Source organism: Taurulus bubalis, assembly GCF_910589615.1.
Source record: "Taurulus bubalis genome assembly, chromosome: 5".
NCBI classification, from domain to species: Eukaryota; Metazoa; Chordata; class Actinopteri; order Perciformes; family Cottidae; genus Taurulus; species Taurulus bubalis.
Window position 1 is genome coordinate 27,962,864 of NC_136593.1, and position 26,845 is coordinate 27,989,708.

Consider the following 26,845-nt stretch of genomic DNA (forward strand, 5'->3'; position numbering starts at 1 on the left):
AGTATAATAAAAATTAAAAATATCACAAAAAGATCAAAAATGCAAAATACTCAATATATGCAAAACAACAAAACAGCAAAGAGAAATAATTTAGGAAATGAAACAATAAAGAAAGTGCAAAAATGAAGTATGTGCAGTGTATATAAAGTGTATAAATAATTTACAGTGACTAACTAGACAACAAAAGCTGCGCGAGGGCTGTTGTTGATGTTGTTGTTGATGTTGTTGTTGATGTTGTTGTTGATGTTGTTGATGAGTCAATTGAAGGAGGATCTGGGGACCCTTTTATATCAGGAAAATCAAGAAAAAATCATGGTATAAATCCCTCCCCCCCCCAAAAAAACCAAACATGTTAGGTATCAAATTAAACATAAAAATCAGGGCTACAATAATATATAATCCCAATTTACAACCTCTAAACACAACTCAAACAATAAATAGGATTAGGGGTTAGGGTTAGGGTTTTTAGGGTTAAAAAAAAGAGGTTATTTTTAAGATTGAGGATGCACTCAAATATTTATATATAAGTGACTGTTGTAATATAAATGTTGTAATATTCCTCATTTAACTGAAGATCAACAGTCATAATAAACTCTATTTAGAGGCCCATCAGGACCTGCCCTGTGTCTGTGGGGCGTTTAAGGACCATGTGGTGAGGAGGTTCCAACTAATTGGAACAATGTGTAAATGTGATTAGGAACATAAACATTGAAGCCATAATAACAGGCAATTATGGAATTTACAAGTGATGTCACACTATAACTCTGTCTAACACTCATATACGGTTTTGTCAATTAATTTATTTGTTGATTCAATCGACAGATATGGAAAACTGAGTTTTTCCAATTAGAGTCACACAAAATCACCACATTAAATATTATGTTTACGAGCGATGTGCTCATAAGTTTCTTAGAAATAAGTCATTCGGCATAATAAAAATGACCAATCGACCTAAACGACCGATTAATTGACCACATGACTAAAAGGTGGCAGCCATAGAATTAACTGACAAAAGCAACACCAAATATAAATAAATTAGAATTAGACTGAACACGTTTTACTAACATTTTCATCTTCTTTCAAATGTTGATGCATTTGCAATTATTTATTCAGTGTTTGTTTTGTATGCCAGACACAACTGCAGGTTTGATGCTGGCTAGTTTTTAATTTTAAATTATGAATATAGAAATGTTTAAATAACATACGGCTGCTCACTAAACCAGCTGGCACGCCACCATTGTGGACCACGCCATGAGACGGTTTTGCTCATACGTTTATGACCGCATTGTTATAATTGTTAAATGACTGCTGGAGGAAACGACAGCCTCTTGACTCACAATCAGAACGCCACTAACGACATGTTTGTAAAAAGCAACAGTGATGAGATTTGGTTTCTGTCTCGCCTGTGGGAATAAACAATGCAGTTTGCGTCTGTTTCAGTGTTAGCGGCTTCAGGAACAACAAAGATGTTTTGTATTTTCCACCTGTCGTGTTTTCAGCTTAAATGATTCAGGAAAGGAGGAAATATATTACATCTTAACCATTTATTCAGGAATGCACAAAATATAGCCGTTAACATACAATCTGGGTATAGTTCTTCAATTTTACAAACAATCAAGTATAAAATATACACATATTGTACTGTAACAATGAATTTGCATTGAAAAGCACCTTCAGACTGTAACACTATAACATTTATCATTTTACAAGACATTTGGCATTTGATTGTGCTGACGTGGAACAAGGCGTCCAGATTCTGTCTCTCTATCTGAAACTTGTGCGTTCCTTCAAGTTCAGACCAAGAAATGCTGATGTTAGCAATGAGGATATATAATATATATAATTATTATTGTTATTATTACTGATGAACTGTCTGGTGACTTCCCTGCAAAGTCATTATAACTCACTGATCAGGATGTTTTTGATCATAAAATATTTATATATTTGTATACAACGCACTTTGGCCACAACGTTTGGAAACAATGGCATGAAGGAACCAAGAAAACTATTTTTTTTTTACAAAATAGACTACGTAAAGGCACACCAGCAACATTTGGGTTTACACAAAATATGAATACAATCCAAAAATATCTACATGGCAACAACAGAATGCTTCTAACTTTCCCGCATTTTAACGCAGAGCAACACAATTGTTTAATATTACAGGATAATAGGAGCAAAGTTTCATCACCTTCAAACTATCATCAAATGAATAAGGTATTACGCAACAGGATTTACGAATTTCTTAAGTGCTCTTCATATTTAACATTTTTTAGATTTATGGTCGTCAAAATGTACATGATGTCAAAACTCTGATTTCACTGCAAAAGTGAGGACTTCACCACACACTTGTATATATGTTACAATGTGAAACAGACAATAAACTCAAAGGCAAACTATATAATACTAAATAAAGTATATCAGCATTATGAGAGGGATTCTTTTAGTCTATAGATATATATAGATATTTTGTTCGGAAATTGTTGCAAATGAAATCTTTAATGTGCTAAAAGATGTCTGTGCTGTGGACACACGTCATCTTTCCCTTAGTTTCCACTTTATTTCCTGCAGTTTTGTGCTCAACACACTGGTATAAAACGGAAATGGACATTTTTTTGTCAGAGCACAAATGTGCATACAGTTAAAAATGGAGGAATCTTTGAAAAATAAAATGAGGCTTTACTGTAAATCCTTAGCCAACTCTCAATAAATCTCCTTCACAATATTATATATACCTCATGATAACTGTGTGCTTCTTCAACTGCCATGACATGACTAACAATATGAAAAATGATTACTCTGGTTTCATATTTCAGTCTGAAAAAAACAACCATCTGGATTTCAGATGGTTAAACACAAGCAGCGAGAGAGAAACGGTTGAAGTGTGCTTCATGATCATGTACAGTATTTACATGTTGCACTGAGTTTGATTAAAGGCCTCTTAGTCTGTTCCCAGTTTGGCGATCAGCTCATCGCATATCTTCGTGAGCTCCTCGATCTCTTGATTCTGTGAGAGACGGAGAGAGGAAGAGAGTTTAAAGATGTCAGGACAGAAACATCCAGCTGCACAGGTGAGAAGTCTCCATGTGCACACCTGCAACATTCAGCTGTTGTCTGTGTTCCGGGACCGGAATGTGTCTTTAAACCATCTCAACTTCCACCAGTCTGGTTTTAGTAAATGAAACACTGCCACCTAGTGTTAGCTATCGCGCCAGAGGAGCTTTTCTAAAATCTGCACATGAGGAAGTACTTTTGCAGATTGCTGTAAATTAAGCACTTTTGAAAACACTGTAATTGAACCATTAATCTGCATTTAAAAAAAAATAATGTACATTGTACAGAAGCACATGAGTGTATATTGATATTAATCTATCAGATCCAACTGTACAAAACAGGAGAAGATACTTTTCCAAAGCAAAAAGAAAAAGGAATGTCCTCCTGATTGGAGAACATTTATCATTTTCACTTCAAAAGAAAACCAAACATTACAAAGAAAACGAGAATTAAATGTGAATTATGCTCTTAACCGTGGCAAACAATAGTAAACAAATGAGCCTGACTGTGATCTTATTTGTTTAATATCATAATTCCTTCAAACCACAATTAATTTGACAATAAGACATCTATGTTTAGCAACTTTTACCAGACTTCTGACCTGAAAAGAGAAGTCACAGCCAACACACAAACTGTCTGAGTGAAAGGTTTTAACCTCAATCATCCAGAGTGTTCTGCCTTCCAGGTAAATAGTTTAACACAGTGAATCAATCCTAATCACGTTTGCCGTCATCCTACCTTTTGAAGGACGGCTCTTTCAAGCGAGTCCGCCTTCATCTGTTCCTTCCTCAGGCTGGCACTGAGCGCGACGCTCTCAGAGTCGGCCTTGGAACGAACCTGAGCTATGTCCTCGTTCGCCCTGTGAGGACACGAGAGAGATCGTCATAATTAAAGGCCGTGTCAGAAGAGCTTCCATTGTTGAAAACCTCACGATCACATCCAGGAATGCCAAATAAATAATAATAATAATAACAATAATATATATATATATTGCACTTTTGTGAAAAGTCCAATATAAATAAACTTACTTACTTACTTACTTACAATGTGCTGTACAGGAGTCAGGAAAAAACGTGTTAAAACCAGATTGACAATAACAGGGGCCAAAACATTACAACAGTTGAGAGACACAAAAAAATACACATTAAAAGATGGAGCAGTAAAAAACACAATAAAACAAATACTGAAAATAAATGAATAAAAACAGATAAATACGCACTGAAATTCACAGTTATTACCTGGCAGCCATTGACAACAAAAAAAACACAGTAGTAACTAGTAGCTAAAACACAGTAGATAACTGGCAGCCATTGACAAGTAACTTACTGTGAAAAAAAACAACACAGTAGATAACTGGCAGCCATTGACAAGTAACTTACTGTGAAAAAAAACAACACAGTAGATAACTGGCAGCCATTGACAAGTAACTTACTGTGAAAAAAACACAGTAGATAACTGGCAGCCATTGACAAGTAACTTACTGTGAAAAAAACAACACAGTAGATAACTGGCAGCCATTGACAAGTAACTTACTGTGAAAAAAACACAGTAGATAACTGGCAGCCATTGACAAGTAACTTACTGTGAAAAAAAACACAGTAGATAACTGGCAGCCATTGACAAGTAACTTACTGTGAAAAAAAACAACACAGTAGATAACTGGCAGCCATTGACAAGTAACTTACTGTGAAAAAAAACACAGTAGATAACTGGCAGCCATTGACAAGTAACTTACTGTGAAAAAAAACAACACAGTAGATAACTGGCAGCCATTGACAAGTAACTTACTGTGAAAAAAACAACACAGTAGATAACTGGCAGCCATTGACAAGTAACTTACTGTGAAAAAAACACAGTAGATAACTGGCAGCCATTGACAAGTAACTTACTGTGAAAAAAAACACAGTAGATAACTGGCAGCCATTGACAAGTAACTTACTGTGAAAAAAACACAGTAGATAACTGGCAGCCATTGACAAGTAACTTACTGTGAAAAAAAACACAGTAGATAACTGGCAGCCATTGACAAGTAACTTACTGTGAAAAAAACACAGTAGATAACTGGCAGCCATTGACAAGTAACTTACTGTGAAAAAAAAACAGTAGATAACTGGCAGCCATTGACAAGTAACTTACTGTGAAAAAAACACAGTAGATAACTGGCAGCCATTGACAAGTAACTTACTGTGAAAAAAAACACAGTAGATAACTGGCAGCCATTGACAAGTAACTTACTGTGAAAAAAACAACACAGTAGATAACTGGCAGCCATTGCCAAGTAACTCACTGTGTAGAGCATGTATTCAACCAAACGCCAGCGTAAACAGGTATGTTTTTAGTTGTTTTCTAAAAGACATCAGCAAACCGTAGAGGTGCAGGCAGAGCGTTCCATAGTGCCTCAAAAGGAAGGAAGCTCACCTGTCCAGCTTCTCCTCAGCGTGCACCTTGAGGGTTTGGTATCGCTGCTCCTCCTGCTTGATCCGCATCAGGTAGTCCTGGGCGCACTTCTTCAGCACCTCCTCATTCTGGAGAGATGATGTGGAGAACAGCTCATAATGTGGCAGTGGGCTGGGGAGCGTCTTCCAAGGTGTACACTGAAGCTCTACTGACCTTCTTGAAGCCCTCCAGGACTCCCTTCATGTTCTCGTACCTCCTGAAGAGGTCGGCGAAGGAGCGCTCCACTGAGTTGAGGTCGGCTATGGCCTGATCCCTCTCGGCGGTCAGCTGCCGGACCGACTTACTGCCGGACAGAGACTTCTGCTGCTGCTCGTCCTCTGCAACCAGACAGGAGTCAGAATACAGGATTTAAAGGGCGAGATGTGCACGCAGCTTACAGACTGAACAACACAGTCAAAAGTGATCTTATGTATATGAAATATATGGACATGACGGTTTGGCATTACTAGGCAACAGCTTAGGCCTTTACTTCCTGTCAGCTGATGTCATTCACATATACTGCAACAAGGAACATATAGAAGAAGGAAGGGTCATTACTTCATCGTGACACATTTCTTATTCTAAAGGTAAAGGTCCAGATCATAAAGGCATATTGAATTTCGTTACCTTCCTAAAATATTGGCCCAAGTCATTTTTTCAGGTTTTTCAGAAAACACAAAAAACGTGAACAAATGTAAGCGGGGTGATCAACAGGCATACTGTAATACGAGTCAAATTATGTTATGATTACTAATATTCTGTTCGAGTGAGATTTTCATTGACAAAAATGCTGACTAAATTGCTAGCTTAAATGCTAGCTTCAAAATGCCATCTTGAAAAGCTTGTAAAATGTCCTAAGTCACATTGTCTTTTGACTGTGGCATGATGACCCTTATTTATTTTATAAGTTCCTTGCAATAAAACAGGAAATAAACTGGGGCACATTTGGAATGTTGTGAAATGGTCGATAAGATTAGTGCCAATTCTCAGCCTTGAGTGTCTGAGACTCAAACCTTTAAGACGGTTTGGCAGAACAGTAATAAAACATACAAAGAAATACACACACACACACACACACACACACACACACACACACACACACACACACACACGCACACACACATAATAAGACATTCTGCTGCCACAAGGCACAATGTGTGTTAAACAGACACACACTTACACTTTACCACCACCAGGTGGCAGCAACTTACCAATCATCTGTGCAACTGTTTTCTCATACTCTGTCACTATTTTCCTGTCAGGATAAAAATAGAAAGTGCAACATTTGTCAGCCCTATTCCTCCATTGTATTGATATGCATTGTCTACATGTACACTGTTTTAAATGTGAAGCGAGGTTGGAGAGAAACAGTGACGTTCCACACCTCATCTCCAACACCTCAGTTCTGCTCTCCTCGTACTTCCTCTTCCACTCATTGACCTCAATCTCTTTAGTAATGATCTGATTGGAAGACAGGAAATGACAAGGTGTATGTTAAGATCAATACAATGAACCATCATCGGATTGAGAGCCGCTCCTCCTGACGGTGACAAACCTCCTCTCTGATCAGGGTGAGCACTCCGGCCTTGTCCATCTCACTCAGAGGTGCGTTGTCCCGGGACAGAGCTGCTACGTCCTGGACATCACTGCTGGCCATCTTTGTTGTGTGGTTCATAGATATCTCACTCTGTGGAACGTGGAGGAAACATCCATGATCCTTACAGTGTGTAGGCGGAGCCCTTTTAGCGTGTCACAAATCACCTCATCTGGTGCTTCAACTTTTATTTTTTTTCAGATCACATGATGTCTTCGCAAGGTGCACACTGGGAAAAAACTGTTTGCATGCATGTTGATTTAATTAATTCAACATTTGAATAACCTGGAGGTTAGAAAAATATTATGCGAGTAAACGATTCAATTATTGTAGCAAAATAGCAACTGGGATATAAGAGAGCAATGCAGTCCATGTGTGAAAATATATGTTCTACTGGCTAATATTAGTCATAATTATTGGCTCAACTATCTTCTCACTAAATGAGATAAAACACTGCGGTCATGTTTAAATATTCATACCGCTCCCTGTGGGTCCTGTAGTTACTCACCAGATCATCTTTCAGGCTGCAGGTGTCCTTCTCCTCCTTGTGAGCTGTACTTTTACTGTCAGGACCTTTGAGGAGGAAAATAAACACAGAATTCAATGACAAATGACAACTGCTAACTGCACTAATTACCCCATCATCTCAGGGAAGAGTAAACCACACAGAAGTCTTTCTGAGATTTTCTGGTTTCCGCACTGACACGATGGTGCGATGCTTGCACCACAAGCACAGACTGTGGGAAAGGTTTGCTCCCCAGTGTCACATTTATAACTTTCTTATATCTGGGACAGGGTTTTGCTGAGCATGCATGCTTCATTTAATTCCCTCGTAAAGTTTGACACATTCTTGGGGCATTGCGGATTCTAGTAGTCACACAAACTTAAACAATGATGTCGCTGAATCCCGTTGGAACTGGTCCTCTAGTTGCAGGTTGATTGACGGATGGATGTTGTGATATCGTTGATTGAAATTGGTCGATAAAAGCCTAACTACGCACACTTGTTTTACGAAAAACATTGAATCTTGAGATAAAATATATTGTTCTTCCTAATTTTTTTGCATATATTGTTAAATAGGGGTACAAAAAAAATATATTTTTCAATTGACCTCAACTTTAACACCATGCCTCATGCACACACTGACCTCTCATAGTGTGTATAACTACCCTCGTTAATACATCAGTGAATTTAGAAGGTCAGATGGAACAAATGAGATATCGTGATTATCGACATCATTATTGAGTCCACTTGAGCTGTTTGTTTCACAGAATAAAAACGAGCTTTCTGAACAGACGGGTGAGTAAGGAATTATTCAGCATGGCTCAATATTGATCTTACAGCGCTCCATATCTGTGGAGCCAAAAGACTCTTTCACTCTCTGCTATTGTTCATTTTAAACTTCAACCATTGCTTTACATTTAGAAGAGATAAGCATACCTTCCATGAAAGAAACATCATGCATCGGGTGTTTCGTCGCAGGAGCTCTCTGGCCGTCGGGGTCCCCTCGGTCCTCCTGGCGGTCCGGTGGCGGGCCCTTCATGCCGGTGGAGGCCAGCTTCTCCTCATCAGTGGCGTGATGAACCCGCTGAGCGATCTCTGGGGTGTGAGCCTCCACCTCGTCCTCCTCCTGGAGAGGAGGGAGGAAGATAGGATCCACATTATGAGGGGATTCTTGATAAGATTCACTTCATACTTAGATATCAAATACAACTCAATATAAATACCTGATTAAAGGAAGAAAGAAATTTAGTTTTAAGCAGCAAATGTTTCCTGTACATTACATTACTTTAGACATACACAAGTATAATTTATTACAATCCCAAAGGTCTATCATCACTCCATTTCATGAATATATTCCAGACGCACCATCCTGAGGAAGTTATATTATGTAAGGTGATATTGGTGGACTGGGTCTTGACAACAAACTGTGTTACTATACGTTATGTGAGCGACTCCGGCATTACACAACAAGTGAAGGAGATCTCCTTCAACATGGAGGTGTTCATGCTGAGGGAAAATACAGACTCATATTTGACTTCAGAGTTATAAGTCACACATATGTCGCCAAACCAGCACTGCAGAGCTGGAGCCAATGTGTGTGTGTGTGTGAGTGTGAGTGTGAGAGAGAGAGTGTGTGTGCGTGTAAGTGAGTGAGTGTGTGTGCGTAAGTGTGTGAGGGTGAGTTTGTGTGAGTGAGTGAGTGTGTGTGTGCACGCATAAGTTTGTAAGAGTGTGTGTGTGTGTGAGGGTGAGTTTGTGTGTGTGTGCGCATGTGTAAGTGAGTGTGAGTGTGTGTGTGTGAGGGTGAGTTTGTGTGTGTGTGTGTCCGTGCACATAAGTGTGTGTATGTGCGTAAGTGTGTGAGTGTGTGTGTGTGTGTGTGTGTGTGTGCGCACGGAAGTGTGTGAGTGTCTGTGTGAGGGTGAGTTTGTGTGTGTGTGTGCGCGCGCAAGTGTGTGTGAGGGTGAGCTTGTGTGTGTGTGTGTGCGTGTGCGCATAAGTGTGTGTGTGTGTGTGTGTGTGTGCGCGCATAAGTGTGTGTGTGAGAGAGAGTGTGTGTGTGTGAGTGTGTGCGTGTGTGTGTGTGACAGCTGCAGGAAGGTGATACATTACCTGATTGCACACGTCAACCACCAAGGACGGACTCTCATCATATTTCTGAACTTTACAGGAATTCCTACAAAACAAACACAAAGCGACAATATGAGTGTCAGATAGCTCCTCCTCCTGTTGATGCAACCAGAGAGCTTCTTAGCCCGATAACAAGTGAGGTACAGCTACACACAGAACCATTCCACTGTTGCCCAACTTCAGGAGGGATCACAAGACAGGACAGGTTCACTTGATGATGTATAAGATGATGTATGTGGCTGTATATATTGTGATGATCATGCTCATTCATCAGTGGAGTCTGGTACAGCACACGCCACGCTGAGAGTAAAATGGGAAGCCAGCGTGCACGAAAGAAAGAGAGCGTTGCTAGTGAGAGTACTTACAACCGAAAACAGAGCAACTTGACTTGTTCAGATGTCCTGGGGCGAGTAGAAGTAGGCGAAAGCAGCGGTTGTGGAGGTTGCGTAACAGACAAGAGGAGGTAGGATGAAGAATGAAGGGGATATGGATGCATGGGATGTAAAACAGATCAGGAGAAAGAGACAAAGGAGAGCGTGTGAGAGACTGAAGGCGTTCAGCAGCTCATCGTGTTAATTTAAATGCAGCATCAACACATGCCGGCAGCCCGGGAGAAGCTGAAGAGTCCAAACTGCTGCAGCCATAAGGACTTCTAAGAGACTGATCCAGGGGTTTACGCCAATGACCAGTGTGAAGTGTGACGTTTCGGGGCTTGTTTCTAAGCTAACACATCCAGCCAAAGAAGAGGAAGCTCAGTGGAGTGAATATAAATCTAAAATGACAGATAAACTGAATAAAATGAAATCTGTATTTTAATATCAAGAAAGAAAGTTTTCATTTCGCTGCATAGACTTACGTGATTGTCTTTTCTTTGTTTTTCTTGGGAACCGGCCTCACTTTCTTCTCCCCCGCTTTCTGTTTGCCTCCGTCTTTCACCTTTTTCTCCGGCTGAGTGGCGCCGCTGGACGAGTCCTCGGTGCTCATGGATTTGGAGGGTTTAAAAGGGTCCACGGAGTCGTCAAAATTGTTTGGATCAAAACTGTAGGAGCTCTTTGGGAGAACAGGAGAGCCGCTCGTCGCACCGTTGCTACCAAACGGATTGAAGTTCGGGTCGTCCCACTGACTTGGATCAAAGTTATATGTTCCCGATTTAGGAATAGGCATATCATCGAGGTTCAGAGGTGCGGTAGAGTCCGAAACTGGCAAAGGAGTTTCTGGAAGAGGATCCGGAGCTGGTTCTGATGCTGGTTGAGAAACTGGTTCCGATGCTGGAAGAGAAACTGGTTCCGATGCTGGAAGAGAAACTGGTTCTGATGCTGGTTGAGAAACTGGTTCTGATGCTGGTTGAGAATCTGTTTCTGAGCTTGTGAGCTCTGGTGCAGCCTTGCAGGGAGCCTCAGATCCTTTGGCCTTCTGCTTCTTAGCTGCAAGTTTGCTGGTTGACTTTCTACCGCCTAACTTCCTCGGAGGGGGCTTGCGGACCGTCCCCTCGTCCAGACCGAACTCCAGCATCACAGACTTGCCCTCTGACGACGGCTCCGTCTTCTCTGCTTCTGCTGGAGGAGCTGCTGAGCCGGCCTCACACACAGGCGAGGAGCCACCGAGGGGCTCCAGTCTGGGAAGAGAGCTTGAACCAAACGGTGGCGGAGAGTTCTGGATTTTGGATCCGCCGCAATTGAAGGGGTTGAAGCTGTCGTCCAGCTGGTCCGGGTCAAATTTGTAAGTGGCCGAAGGAACAGGAAGTTCTTGTTCCTCAATTGTTTGGGCAAGCTCGTTCAGCGAGGCCTTTACCTTCAGGTGTGGAGGCTTAGACCTGCTGGTTTTAGTCTTTTGAGCAGGCTCTGTCTGGTCCAGGCCATTGCACTGGGATTCTGGTTCAGCAAGAGGTTTCTGCTCAGGGGGCTCTGGCACTGGACCGACTGCAGGTTCACTGCCAAGGACTAAGTCTGGTTCTTGAGCTGGAGCAGGAGCTAGTGCAGGAGCAGGAGCTGGACTGACTGCAGGTTCACTGCTAAGGACTGGGTCTGGTTCTTGAGCTAGAGCTGGAGCAGGCGCAGGAACAGGAGTTAGAGCTGGAGCAGGAACTAGAGCAGGAACAGGAGCTAGTGCAGGAGCAGGAACTGGAGCTGGACTGACAGCAGGTTCACTGCTAAGGACTGGGTCTGGTTCTTGAGCTGGAGCAGGAGCTGGAGCAGGAGCTAGTGCAGGAGTAGGAGCTAGAGCTGGAGCAGGAGCTGGAATGACTGCAGGTTCACAGCTAAGGACTGAGTCTGGTTCTTGAGCTGGAGCTAGTGCAGGAGCTGGAGCTGGACTGATTGCTGGTTCACTGCTAAGGACTGGGTCTGGTTCTTGAGCTAGAGCAGGAGCAGGAGCTAAAGCAGGAGCAGGAGCAGGAGCTGGAGCTGGTGCTGGACTGACTACAGGTTCACTGCTAAGGACTGGGTCTGGTTCTTGAGCAGGAGCAGGAGCTAGAGCAGGAGCTAGAGCTAGAGCAGGAGCTGGAGCTGGACTGACTACAGGTTCCCTGCTAAGGACTGAGTCTGGTTCTTGAGCTAGAGCTGGAGCTGGAGCCACATCCGGGACAGGATCTGCAACTAGGACGGGGCCTGGGGCTTGGGATGGTTCTGTGGTTGACGCTGTGCATTTGGCCACTTCAGCCATTTCCTTCACTGAGAGTGGAACGGGGCCAGAGCCCAAGACTTCTGGAAGACTCTCTGTTTGTTGTGCTTCCAGGGTCTGGATGGTGACTTCCAGTGGAGCACCCACAGGCACTGCAGGCTCATCTTGACCCATGTTGTGGCTGAACAGAATATTCTGATCCCAAACCGGAGCAGTGACTATCAACTGCTCCTCCTGATCCACATCTGAAGAAGAAGAAAACACACCAGAATTAACCAAAAACAATTCATTATGCAAACTTTAAAACGGCATGCACACTTCTTCCCGATGACAATCTCTCCAATAGAATCCAAACTCAGATGTTGGTGACATCTGATTGGCTCCTAGCCAGCCAATGGCTCCTACTGCTGCTGTTGCCATGGCGATGTCTTACTATGAGGGCCACGACATTTAAAAATCAAGTCGTGCATTTTAAGTCCAGTTGAACACAAAAGGGGCGGTGGCCGCTGTGGAGGCAGTATTGGCCCGAGCGAACCTTTTGACACATCAACATATTTCAGCGAGCCCGTCATACTCGCCATACTTCTGTCATGTTATGTTGCTAGGAGGCTCCACACACAGGAGCATGTTGCCAAAGTGTTGTTTTCTAAGTATTCCTGCAGCCCAACATGCCCAGACAACATGTCCTCATGATGCAAATCCACATTCATACTCACGTTCTCTTACTCTCACAGCAGGGAGGAATCTCACTGCAGCGGCTTTACAATAATATTAAAAACATGTGGTCTAATTTGATTAATAAAATGAATTGTTTTGCATTTGTTTACCATTTTCTCTTGATATATGATTGTAATATGTGTAAAAAGTGACCCTATGCTAGTTATTGTTTCCAGTCAAACACACATATCATATAAATAATTATCTCGGAACCTAAAGCCTTTTTTCCCAACATTATTAAAAATAAAACAATGCAACATAGCATCCATATAGTTACAACAAATAGTATTGATGATTAATTATTCATGTATTACCATATATTATCATGCATTTCAGTTCATGTAAACGTCCATTCAGGAAACATGCAAAGTAATCCTCGAGCATCAATCTGTCAATGTAATCATTTTCACGTTAAGTGCCTTTCTGGTATTGGCAAAGTCCTCAATCATCTGCTAAATATTTATAAACTGTTATACATATAGACGGATGCTGATATAATAATGGAGACGTTGGATGCCACAGACAAACACTGCCTTCAGTACGTTTACATTAAGAGACGTTTCCACTCTGCAGGGTTCAGCTGCAGGAAGGATGTTTGTGTAGAAACAAAAGGGAACTCCCTCCTAACGGTCGACCTTCACAATGTACACTTTTAGAAAAAGTCGTTGGAGCTGCCTAACAGGAAGGACTTTGTGCATTATTATTTAGTGATAGCATTGCATTGTCTTTAAAAAGCGACGTTCATGATGCTCTCATCTTGATAACCAGCTTTGTTACCAGTACAGAACGGGGCCGACCGGAGCTTTTGTGGAACCTGTTGAATACCGGAGCAAAGGTCGTTCCCACACTCTGCTGCCGGCTCCTCCTCTCAGGGATTCAGATGACAATGACAGCGCTGCTGCCTTCATCACACCCCGAACTCAGTGTGCTTTCATGCCGTCTTACATACCGAGCAATCAAAAGCTTAAATGCAGGATGTAGGTGCATTCCTAAAATGTGCATGTGCATCCAGTTCCTGTGTGGAGAACCTGATGAACCAGGCAGCTCAGACACTTCATATTTACTATTTAAAAAGACTATTTTTTATTTTAAAGGTGAAGCAGTTCTGCCTTTAGTTGACTACAAAGACATAAAGACAAACACATGTGCAGCCACGTGATGGCTGAACATCAAGAGCGCCATCAAAAGACTAGTTTCCATGGCAACTTTAAGGAGAGCCAGTCTGTCTTTAATGTGCTCGAACCGACTTCTCTTCTGATCTGATCTGATTGATATTTATAATGTTAATGAGACTCTCCCCCCCCCTCACCTGTTCTGTCTGCATCAGTGTTGTTGTTCTCCAGCTCTCCTGGGAAGGCTGGATGGGCGTGGACAGGAGAGGCTGCTTCAGGAGTTTCAAACTGACCCTCTGAGTCAGAGCTGTGGAAGCCAGAGAGGAGAGAGCGTGAACTTTACAAACATTCAAAGCATGAGGAAGCCGGAGGACAACAATCTGTAACTGAAGAGCAGTGATCAAAACTACTGGGACTAAACAAGCAAAGGGCTGTGAAACAACTGCACAACATTGAACTATGCACAAGTATACAAATGCAATAGCTTTATTCTGTTTCATCACATGAACCCTCATCACTGCATCACTTTTTTGATAAATGCGGCAAAGATCAGATGTTATTTTGAGTTGGATGTGCCTTTTACAAGTTTCTATACGTTTCAAATCCATCTATATTACGTCTAATACTCTTTCCTCTGATGTTGCATTGTGCAACACTCTGCACTGGAGAGAAAGAAAAAGATGAAGTAAAAGAAAGAGAGAGAGAGAAAGAGGAAGTAGGACGGCCCACTATTTCCTGTCACATCTTGAGCACACTACACATGAGACTGCACCACACAAACTAGTTCATGTGTGTATTCATCTTAAAATAACATTGTGGAGCAGCAACAATCAATTTGATCTGATCACTTATTATGTAAGTCTAGTAACAGTGCTGTGAGATATTGATGCGACTGGTTAGATAACTGCTGGAAAGTAAACAAACAAGCGGTGATACATAAAATGTCCAAGTGCAGAGGACAGCACACACTTTACTTGGAACAATGGCCGTGCATGATAATATTAAAGCAGGCAGAATAAGAGAATCCGGCCATGATGCATGATGTGTCACGTTAGAGCAATGATTACGTCATTAAACTAAACCGAACCCGCCTGCTGGAGTGAGACATGATGGTGTCATGTCAGTGTGACACCGACATGACACCATCTACAATCTGCATGCAAACAAAACAAGAAGTGCTTCTGCTCCTGTTTTCCTTCAATGAGAGATCCCTCCACCCGGCAGGTGGGCGCACAGTCACGCGCGTGAAAACACGCGTGACACAGCCTCCTCCTCCTGTTCAGACAATGTGGATCACACCGTCAGACGGCGTGATCCACATTGTCTGAACAAGAGGAAGGGGCTCTGTCCCGCGTGTTTTGGCTCCAGCACAACACTTGCCTGCAGCCTTGCGATCTCTCATCCTCCTCTTCCTCTTCCTCTTCCTCTCCACGTTGCTCCCTCGGCTCTCGCCCCTCTTCATCCTCCTCTCCCTCCTCTCCCCCTCTCACCGCCGTCCACGTCCATTTGGCCCACGACACAGGTGACAGCCAAGACATCTTCTCCGCGTTCCTCTTTGGACTCACAGACTCGCTGGAATGGATTCCAGCGCGCGCCCGAACCGTTTTCTGTGCGCGTCTTCCTCAGATGTCAGCAGCTCTCACATCTTCCCACGGAGTACCCACTCAGTCCTCCGTGAAGGGAGGAGACATGTATCTTCCCCTTCTTCTATGTGTGTATTCCCCGTCTTACAATCACACAGATTCAGCTGCTTCCTCTTATCCTCGCGTGTAATGGTCCCAGTCACGCTCCAGAATACCTCAGCTCTGATCAGCTGGGTTTCAAAACGCTCCCCAAACTCTCCCCTCCACCTCGGGCCGGTCCACGGACGCAGCGCGCCGCGGGGGAGGCAGGACGCGCGCGGTTTTCAACCACTGTGCCGCGGCACACTGGTGTGCGTCAGGTGTGCCGTGGGGAAATGTCCAATCTCATTTAATTGATCCCAAAAAATTGTATTTAGTTGCCGCAAATAATCTGCCATTGTTGAGCTTTGAGCCTGAAATATAGTGGCTGGCCTTGTAATGAAATACTCTTCCATGCGCAATAATTACCTATACATGCTGTATTATGCTACAATGTGACATTTTGTAACTGTTTTGGTTGTTGGTGTGCCGCTGGGTTTGTTATGCCTCGGCTCAAAAAAAGGTTAAAAAACATTGAGCTCCCCTGTGGTTGCAGAATGGTACGGTCCTGTCAGGCCGCGCTTCCACTCTGAAGCAGAAGGAGGGAGTCAGAAAAACAAACACAGAAGGTGGAGGAGGAGCTGGGCTGCTGGGGCTCCACACTTTATAGCCCAGAGAGAGAGGTTAGGAATGTCGGGCTCGATCTCTAAAGCCTACTTTGCTCCCCCAGGCTGTGGAACAGTTCACTGTTTCCCCCACCCAGGGGCAGCCACGCAGAACCAGGGGAACCGGTTCTGCTGCAGAGCCCCAGGAGGTCTACCTGCATGCAATGTGTCTGCGGTAGCAGTGAACACACAGGACACATGGCCTACTTAATTGGTGGTAAACGCCCATTAGTTGCATCTGAAACAGGTACATGTTGTTGAGGCAGGATATACTCAAGATGTGTGTCTGAAATACTTCAACAGTATTAAAGTGTTCACTGATGCTGTGAAAGCCACTCCTCACTTCAACAGAGAGCTCTTTGAGTAGAAGAAGAACCCCTTGATCTGCAAAGATAAACAGATTATGGAAGAAGACATGAAACACTGCTATACATGATTTATTACTGACGCTGCATTATTACTGATGCTGGTGATTGCACTATTTCTATTTTTCGCGATTTGATGCCGTCCATGGTGCAACTTTGTTGGATTGCCTTGAACAATGGGTCGGCCCGTCGAACTGGTCAGACAGAACCTTTCCAGTAGCTGTTGGTGAGGCCTCCTCTTCTCCTGTTCTCCTATACTTGCTCCCACAAGGACATGTCCACAAACAGCATGTTATAATTAACATTGTCATATGAATGCACCTCAGAGCTTTGGTTCAAACCACTGAAGTCCTCCATCACCTATTGTCAAACGTCTTAAAACTTCCTCCAGCAAAATTAAGATGAATCAGAAATATTTATATTTGGTTTCCCATCCCTTCAAACCACAGGGTGTTAGACGATGACCCCCAGCCTCAGATCCTCAAGCAGGCGTCTGCTGGCTGCGATCGGGCTTCTGCGTTCAACGTCACTCAACTTTGGAACTTCCTGTCTGAGAATCCGAGGCTCGGAGAATCAGACACATGTTGCAAATCTTCTTAAAACTTCATCTTTTTGATATGTGAGTTGAAATGAATCACACATCAGAGCTTCACTGTGGTCACAGCTTCTGGGCTTTTTCAAGAACACATGTACTACTTTTGGTGTTTTTTTTGTTTTGCATGCCTTTGTCCTACAACATGCGAATGCATCCTCTGTGTATTGTTTTCTGAAACTGTCCTCGTCCTTCAGGGTTTGTTTTGGCCACGCAGCAGCTAAACTCCTCCCAAATTCCAATGAAGGAGCAGAGACACACGTTGCCTCAGCCGGGCTCAGAGTTTCCACACTGGACCAGAAAGGGAGGAGTTTGTCCTCCGCCCACGTATTCATGTCTGGGTCTGAGGCTTGAGGCTGAGGTGAGGATGAGGAGGAGCCCTGCTTGCATTGATTATGTGCAAGATATTGAGGAGCAAAGAGATAATGACGGGAGTGCAAGGATCAATTTGTGCCTTTATTTTAGGGTCTATATAGAAAAGCCCCTCAGTAGCTCAGGCTTATTAGAACAAAAGATTAGTGTTCCCACATGTTGTCCTTGTCAATAATCTTTGATCAACACTCTGAGTAGACAAAGCAACAACGCATGAGAAAAAAGAGAAGATATCATGTGTTTTCTGAATTTGTGGAGGTTATTTTTCCACAATAAATTGAGAGAGAAAAGGCCATTAAACTCTTATGGATTCTCAGTTTATTTTAAATTGCTCCCTGCACCATAGTGAGGGCCCAGTAGAAGCTCATGGTAACCAGAGAGGGTTTCCATAACCATCCCTACATAATCTCATAACTCTTCATTGCCAGGTTTTTTTTAACAAACACACGAAGGAAACTTGAACTGAGCACCGAATTCTTTTTCCCTCCTTAAAAAACAAAGTAGTCGTCTCAGATGACAGCTTTATACCTGCTTTCTAGTCTAAAAATGGGATCAGAGACCACCGCATTCTGCCACCACCACAGCCACCAGAGGTCCTGCCAAGGAGTCTGACACGGCACTAGAATCCAAATAGAACTCAAAAGGGCTCAGATTTCAAACACGGTGGGAGGAACCCAAAAGCAATGTTGAGAAAACAGAAAGAAGCAAAACAACTGCGGCCTTCTGAGCCCACCGACCCGTTCTCAGTTGACACAGCAACGCAAAATCTGCCCGCACTAAATGTGACTCATTACATTTCATTTAGCTGAAGCTTTTATCCAAAGCGACTTACAATAAGTGCATTCAACCACGAGTACAAACTCAGGACAACAAGAATCAAGAAAGTACAATTTCTTCAATAAAGTTAAACTACAAAGTGCGATCAGTAAGTAACATTTAAGTGCTACTAGGTGCTACCTTCCTTATTCAAAGTGTAGTCGAAAAAGTGTGTTTTTAGTTTGCAACGGAAGATGTAGAGACTTTCTGCTGTCCTGATGTCACACTAAGGACACATGTAGGTGTCCATGTGAAGCTTAGGGATGAATCCAGTAACACTATTTTTCTGACAAAGTTTCCCTGCAACTTCACAGCTCAGGTGAATGCAGAGATAATATTTGCACATAAGCATATGATATATTTAAACAGTGCTGTGTCTACAGTATCATACTGTACCCTCTCGCCATAAATAGAGACAATTTAATTTGTAGAGGACAACAGGGGGAGGGGGCATTATTATACAACAGCTCATCCTCTGGAGCCTGGAATAAGTGCAGAAACACATAGAGGGAGGAAGTGAATCCAAATGGGAACACAATATTTGTGTGTGTGTGTGTGTGTGTGTTAGCCCACGTTAGCATACAGTAGTCCTCATGTTTGCCTTGTCACAACTGTCAGAGAAACTAAAATGGCTCTGATGGTAAATATGAACAGTGGCAAACTGAAGAGTGTGAGATGAACATTTAGTTTTATATAAATAGCAGCTAGAAACTTGCTGAAAACGTTTGGCTTTGACTTCAAGTTATGACCACATGCTGCCAGAGATGAGAACTCCCTTCTCTGGTTAGAAGAGTAGGCTACTCATGCATCACATGTTTCCCATAGTTTCACTCTGAACTGTCAAAAAGCTGATTCAGTGTGCTGCAGCGACATCTAGCGGTGAAAGTGCACAGTGACACCCGGACAGTGCACTTCAATACGCAAACACATGAATGCTGCTTACATATTCTGATAGCAATAAATATCATCAATTTAAATACCGAGTTAAGGTCACAAAGAAACCTAAAAAAAAACAGCACATGGTATCTATTGCGTAATACACCTTTACATGTATGTTCAATTGCACACCACCACACTATATGAATGAACATTGTGATTATTGCTTTTGTATAAAGTTAATAAATGGCTGGTCTTTAACATACATATGTTTTGTGAAGGTTTAAAGGTATGTTAAACAAATAAAATGGCATTTTCATAGCCTTATTATAACAGTAGCAGCTCAAAACCATATCATTTACAGTTTAAAAAAAAATAATGTAATAAAATGAATATTAGTCTATCGGTTCGGTCCACAACGGTGCCAATTTCTCATGTGCCTTGGGGAAATGAATTTCCCACTGCACTAGTTTGTCGATATGTGGTAGTAAAGTTCTTCTTCTATGTGGTCAGATTTGAAAATGCCGAAGAAGAAGAAGTCCGCCGAACTCGAAGAAGAAGTACTTCCGTTCTAGTAAATGGCGGTTGTGAGCAGGGTGGCCAGTAAACATTACCACGGTTATAACTGTCTCATTATCATCAAAACATGTACTCGAGTGTGTCGGAAACACGGGATAGTTACAAAATGTGTATTTTCAACTTTCAGATCGGCTCACGTGTCGCGCGGACAGGAAGTTCACTGAAAAAGAGACGAAAGCGACGCGAGCGGTAAGTGAGTCTAGTCGGAGCTAACGCGAAGCTAGTGCGGCTAGCGTCATCGGTGAGGGTCATCGGTTAGTTAAGTAACACCCGTCTGTGTTTGACTACTATATTTTTAAAGAAATTAACTAGCAACCTCCAGAAAACAGACATGCTAGAAGAGCTAGCTTCTGCGGCTAACATTCCGAGGCAGCTTTCTTCAACGTTGCGAGTTACAAAGTTGACTGTTTGACGTGTTTTTAGTTGAGAGATGGAGAACGACTGTGGAGAAGAAGACGCGCCGCCCGAGGAGAGCGAGCTCCGGCTGAGAGTGGAGTCTCTGAAGCGGGAGCTCCGGGACTGCAGAGCCGAGCTGTGCAAGCTGCAGAAGCAGCTGAGCCAGGCCGACCGGCTGCAGAGGAGCACGGGGAGCTACAACGAGGACCTGCGGACACAGGTGCGACCAGGGCCGGTGTTACCGATTAACTGTTTTTTGAATTAACTGGTTTATGTTCGCGTGCGTGAGGCAGATGTGTCGTAGGAGTGGCCTCTCAGGACCCGTGTTGACTAACTAGAAAATACACATTTCGACTGCATAGCCTCTCTGTCACATTCTTCTTAGTGTCTCTTTTTAAAGACTATAAACGGAACAGCAGACGTGTTTCCACCCAGATATATCGCCACTCCTACGACACATCTGCCTCACGCACGTGAACATAAACCAGTTAATTCAAAAACCAGTCAATCGGTAACACCGGGGCTTTGAGGGAGTCCAGTCTGCTATAATGCACCTCACATAATGTAATCACTCTGCATTAGTAGCTACTTTGACTTATGACTTTATTTATTTGATGTGGATTTATAATTCATAGCGTACATCTATGCACACAAAAACAGATGCACTGCTTTAAGTATATATAGCATATTATATAGTATATTTATTTGTTTTTATTGCATAGCTTTTAGGATATTTTAAATGTTGTGTAAAGTGACTGAGTATTATGAAAAGTGCTATATATTTATATAGCGCTTTTCAGTATAAATGCATTATTATTATTAACGAAACGCTAATTTCCAACACCTGTTCACAGGAGGCTTTTTACATTTTTATATATATAACAAAATATGATAAAATAGAATAAAGAGAATACATCCTCAGATACATACGTAGATGCATACACAAAGTAAAAGTATCTGTCACAGGGGTGTTAAATGGTTTTTTTCTCTTAACCATAATTTAAGACCTCATACATACATATATATATATACACACACACACACACACACACACACACACACACACCTGTAACTTCAAGAATGTCTGCCACATGAATTAAGTGTGTGAACAATGTTGTTTTTCTCTTAAACATAATTTAAGACTTATTTATCATGTTATTACTTACACACACACACACACACACACACACACACACACACACACACCGGTAACTTCATGAATTAATTAAAAATGCATTTTCATCCCCAGGTCGACCAGCTGAGTGCAGAGATTCATGAGCGGAAGAAGAGAGATAAAGACCGAGTGCACAGTGAAACTCAGACAGAAGAATATGTGTGGACAGAAACAGGTTTGTTCATTTTGTATTTATATTAAATAAATTACATGATCATTTCCGTTTGGAGAGTTGACACATTTTTTTCAATACTCCTCAGATTATTACAACTACTACTATGGAGGCCAGTCTCAGAACCCGGAGGCTTCAGACGTGAAGGACGGCGTGGACGCAGCAGCAGCTAATGGCAGCGAGGCAACGGAGGTTTCAACACCTGTTGAAGCAGCTAATGCTAATGCTAACCCTAACCCTGATGACAGCGTTGCAGTCACAACAGAGGTTTGTTGTGTTAAAAAGTTCCTTGAAGGGGAAGTAATGGTTTCGTACGTTATGACTGTTAAATGTCATCGTCTCTTTCAGGAGGATGGAGGATCCATAGCTGATATGCTGAGGGCGACTGCTGAAGAGGCTATGACCCAAACTGGGTTTGTCTTTGATGAGACTACTGGGATGTACTACGACCACAGCACAAGCTTCTACTACGACTCGGTGCGTAACATTAAGTTGTCTATACGTGATTAATACAGACGTGTACAGGTCCGCTGATCTTATTTGTTTCTCTTCCCAGGCCAGTCAGTTGTACTACGATAACAACACAGGCTTTTACTACTGCTTTGATGCAGAGAGTGGACGATACCAGTTCCACTCCAGGATTGAGGTGCCTGCTGTACAAACTGCTGCAGAGCCTTCCCAAGACAAGAGCACGGGTGAAAAGAAAAGCAAAAAGTTGAAAAAAGGGTCCAAGAAAGCATCCCACCAGGACGATAAGGTAGGAAACACCTGCATCCTTTATTGATGTTAACGTAAATACATTTTATACTTTGACTGACAGCTGGCTTTTGACTTTGTAGTTCCCCTAAAAACCTTGATGTTTGAAATACTCGTGACAATTGGTTTCAGTCTTCAAATGCTTGTTTCTTTGTATTAGACTGAGGTTAGACGACTAAAAGATCATCCTCTGACCTAGGTGCAAGAGGTGACTAACTCATTGGCTAAAATGAAGATTTCTTCTTACTGGAAGACTGCTTCACACAGAGGTACACCTTTAATTAATGTCAAGTGTTACTAATACACCACTCATACAGTTCTAATTAAAGTGTTGGGGTCGGTTAGTCACAACAATACCTTTGACAAATAGTGACGGATACTATGATTCACAGTCTTGTTGGGTCTATAGCAAGTTCTCAAGTGAGTGAGGAGATTTTAGCACCTTAAATAATGTAATGGCCCAAGTGGAGGTGGAGGTCTATAGTGAGTTGTCTTTGAAGACTGAAACCAGGAACCAGACATGAGCAGGCGAAAGGGATCTACAAAGCCAGCCGGCCCTGTCCTTGAACCTCACTGGAGATGGAAATCTCACTGTTGACTGTCTGATGGCAGGAACTCATATGGGATGAGGTGAAGTTGGAAGAAGAAGAAACTGAATGGGTTGAAAGGAAAACAACGAAGAAGACCGCAAAACGGAAACGAAAGTCTCGCAGTCCGGATGAGGCTCCACGTAGAAAACACTCCTCCAGACGCAGAGAGGGGAGCAGCAAGCTGTCATCGAAGAGGAAGAGGCAGAAAACGGATTCTGAGGATGATGAGGATAGTAGGGATAAGGATAAAGATAGATCCAGGAGGAAAAAGAAGAAATCCAAGTCAAAAAAGCCGAAGAAGAAAAAGAGTCCGGCTTTGAGCGACAACTCTGAGGGGAACAGCGAACCGGAGGAGGGTGAGATCACCGAGTCGGAGAAAGAGGAGTGGGAGTCCACTCCCTCGTTCTCATCCTCTTCCAGCTCCAGCTCCAAGGAAAGCCCGGAGTCAGAAATGGAGACTCAGAGTCATGAAGGTGAGAGGAAGAACACGCCGAATTTAGAGCTTGTCTCTAAGAAAGAATCATAGGGAACGTGTTTAATCTTAACTCTTTTCAGATCATCCGCTGTCATTTGTTCCTCACACCTCAGACGATGCAACGGGTTTATTTTTCTTGCAGCCAAAGACATTTGGCCGCCCTGCGTGAGAGTGACGGTGGTTAGATCCCCGGTGCTGCAGGTGGGCACTCTGTTCATCATCACAGCCGACTCTGCAGCCACCATTGGCAGGTTTGTGATCTTTTTTTTCTCGTCATGGAAAACATGACTTTTGTCTGCACACGGTTTGAAACGTTTGTGCCAAGAAGAGGTGAATGCATGTTGTAGACATAATGAATTGGCTTTAAATAAGCACTGAGCAATACCCCCATGCAAGACTAGAAGTGATGAATATGAGAACTGGATCTCTCGCTAAGTCATAAAGAAGACGACCTGCTGTCTTTCTGTTGCAGAGAGAAGGATATGGACCATGCGATCCGAATACCAGAAATGGGAGTCAGCAAGGTACCCCTTCAATTTTATTTTCGCCCAGTGATCTTATGATTTATTTGCGTATTTGATGTCCCTAACTGACCTGTTTGGTTGCAGTTCCACGCAGAGGTGTACTTTGACCAGGAGCTGCAGGGCTACATGCTGGTGGACCAGGGAAGCCAGAATGGAACGGTCATTAATGGCAACAGGATCTTGCAGGTCAACATTCTGTCTCTCGTCTGTTGCCTCTAAATAGAACCGTAAAAGTTCAACGGAGCAATGACGTTATCGACGCTTGTTTCCTCTGCAGCCCAAAACCAAATGTGAGCCGCATGCACTGATGCACGGCGACGAGGTGAAGATGGGTGAGTCCGTGCTGTCTTTCCATATCCACTCGGGGACCGACACCTGTGACGGCTGTGAGCCTGGTCAGGTGATGGCTCACCTCAGCAAGCACAGAAGAGAGGAGACTACCGGTGAGAAGGCAAATCACAGAACACTTTGTTTGGATAGTCATGAAACCGCAGTGATATTGGAACATGTTTGAAAAGCCTTTTTCTTTGTTTAAACCTTTCCTCAAACAAAAGCTTGGCATGAGATTGCACTCGCAAGTTGTGTTTAACATGTCAGGAGACAGGAGAGTTAAATTCTTAGTTTCACTCTGTATTTCCCCAAAGGCCCTGCTGCCTTGGTGAGCAAAGAGGATAAAGAAGCACTGAGGCAAAAGGAGCTGAAGCAGATGAAGGCTAAATACGGCCTGCAGGTGAGCGTCATCAGGACTAGCAGCTGCCAGCGGACCGCTTCCTCTCTTCATGCCTCTCACCGCTCTGTTCGCTGTGCTTTTACGTCAACAGAGCAGTGAGTACGAGGAGGCCAAAGCTCTAAAGAACCCCAGGTACCAGGACCGAGCAGAGTCTCGCCGGCAGACGGTGGGCAGCGAGGGTGTTTTTCAACGAGATGACGCACCTGCTTCTGTCCATCAGTAAGTGTGCTGTCCAATCGCTAAAGAAGGATAAGAAATGGATGAAGTGGTAAGCATGTAATACCTCTGACTTGTCTTCTCAAAGGGAGATCAGCGAAGTCAATAAAGGACGGAAAATGCTGGAAAAAATGGGCTGGAAGAAAGGAGAGGGTCTGGGTAAAGGTGGAACTGGAATGAAAGCCCCGGTAAGTCCATCTGTTGACGTTGACGCAGATTCTGTATCGAGTAAAGTGTATTGCAGAGCAATGATTTTATTTCTTTCTCATTCCTTTCTCCACAGATTCAGTTGAAAATCCGAAAGTCCCAGTCGGGTCTGGGCGCCGGTGCCGCCATGTCTCTCGACTCCGCCTCGGTGACCAAATCAAAGTCCCAAAAGAACTGGGAGAAAGCCCGCGAGAGATTTGCCGATTCATGCCAGCCGGACGCGTCGTCGCCGAAAACGCAGAAGAACAAGTCGCCCAAAGCCTGGGTCAAAGAAGAAGAGCCTGAGGCCACGAACACACCAGCTAGTGACGACACAAACGACCACAGTTAGGAACAACTGAGTGAATGAACTCTGTTTTATACATAAAGCATCGCTGCAGACGCAGCAACCAATCGAATGTGAGCTGGTTTCTTTTTCTCACAACTGCTCTGAAGCAACTACGTCACCACTAGTCTGTCAATGTGTTCAGCAGGTTGTCACATGTAAATGTTACTATCTGTGGTTGTACAGTGGGTTTTTATTTCTTCTCCACAAGTGAACTGTATGGAATGTTTACAGTCTCAAAAAAACCCTGAAGACCAGCAGTGTGTGTTTTAGGTCAGAGCTGCCACCATGCGTCCCGGACCCAAGAGGACACGAATCGCCTCAAGCAATTATTGACACGACGGAGCTATATTTCTCACAATGAGATCGTTGCTGTGATTAAACAAGCGGCTCCGTCGAGACCAAACTGTAACCGATCGAGTCAAACCACTCGGCGTCCCGACAAAACAAAGTGCTGCACATAAATATGTGAACATGCTCAGCCTTTTGGTCCCGTTTGTTGTCATTGGTGTAAACGAAAACACACACGTATCCACATCCGTGAGGCCGATGAGCAAACAGTCCGCCGGTCTTATCTGCGGCTCACGGTGAGGGTGTGTGAATATTTGCATGTGTGTGCAAGTGTACGCTGGAACAGAGGCCACTCGCCAAGTGGAGCAAAGAAATGCGTTGTAGTTCAGCCACGGTAAAATAGAGTTTCTTACTCTCACTGCTGCATTACAATAACTCCATCTATGTTCACGAATATGAACTGGTACTGTGGCAGAGCTTACACACGGGTTCAGCTGTAAACACCATTTTACAACGAATGAATGACAGGTGAGTGTGTTGACTCACATGACACTGAAGGTGCGACTCCGTGTGTCTCGCTTGCTGCCGATCTTCTGACTTAAACTAGCACCCATCGTGATCTTTTCTCTCAGCCAGCACAGAGATCCTTTATCTCGTCGCCACGCTCCGTGAGGCGTTCAGTGTGCAGCGACGGTGCCGTCGGGGTTCTTCTTCTTCGCTGACAGGTGGCCCCGCCCTCCTCAAACCGCCTCCCTCAACTTCACTGGAGGTAAACACTGGACAGCTGATCCGGTAGTGTAATAAAACAGGGCGGCACCAGCTTGTGTCCTCTGTGCGCTGCTTGTGTTGAGTAGAAAGTCTGTGGTGAGTCATGAGATAGTGAGTTGATTCTTCTGT

At 43.3% G+C, this 26,845-nt stretch overlaps 2 protein-coding genes across 2 annotated transcripts; one reads left to right on the forward strand and one right to left on the reverse strand.

The window, feature by feature from the left end:
- Nucleotides 1-1,535: 1,535 nt before the first annotated feature.
- tacc1 (transforming, acidic coiled-coil containing protein 1) lies at nt 1,536-15,704 on the reverse strand (the record flags this gene model as incomplete). Its single annotated transcript, XM_079218687.1, is given in 16 exon segments — nt 1,536-3,007; nt 3,793-3,913; nt 5,473-5,579; nt 5,665-5,828; nt 6,702-6,745; nt 6,875-6,951; nt 7,046-7,177; nt 7,593-7,657; nt 8,525-8,714; nt 9,701-9,764; nt 10,084-10,119; nt 10,575-11,701; nt 11,704-11,706; nt 12,293-12,582; nt 14,364-14,473; nt 15,538-15,704. Coding segments are annotated over 16 exon segments (2,763 nt in total). The 3' UTR covers nt 1,536-2,941.
- Nucleotides 15,705-20,102: 4,398 nt separating this feature from the next.
- aggf1 (angiogenic factor with G patch and FHA domains 1) lies at nt 20,103-25,828 on the forward strand. Its single transcript, XM_079218596.1, has 16 exons — nt 20,103-20,131; nt 20,220-20,281; nt 20,516-20,708; nt 21,738-21,837; nt 21,923-22,101; nt 22,183-22,311; nt 22,391-22,591; nt 23,203-23,653; nt 23,798-23,906; nt 24,128-24,179; nt 24,264-24,365; nt 24,457-24,622; nt 24,824-24,909; nt 25,001-25,128; nt 25,214-25,313; nt 25,409-25,828. The coding sequence occupies exons 3-16, from the start codon at nt 20,523-20,525 to the stop codon at nt 25,661-25,663; spliced, it is 2,244 nt and encodes a 747-aa protein (XP_079074722.1). The 5' UTR covers nt 20,103-20,131; nt 20,220-20,281; nt 20,516-20,522; the 3' UTR covers nt 25,664-25,828.
- Nucleotides 25,829-26,845: the final 1,017 nt, after the last annotated feature.

What these genes read in the sequence shown, in the direction of transcription:
- aggf1 (XM_079218596.1), top strand. Translation starts at nt 20,523, where the DNA reads ATGGAGAACGACTGTGGAGAAGAAGACGCGCCGCCCGAGGAGAGCGAG. An exon ending in CAAGCTTCTACTACGACTCG is followed by an intron (nt 22,312 to 22,390) that starts GTGCGTAACATT and finishes TTCTCTTCCCAG; the next exon opens with GCCAGTCAGTTGTACTACGA. An exon ending in GGAGACTCAGAGTCATGAAG is followed by an intron (nt 23,654 to 23,797) that starts GTGAGAGGAAGA and finishes TTTTTCTTGCAG; the next exon opens with CCAAAGACATTTGGCCGCCC.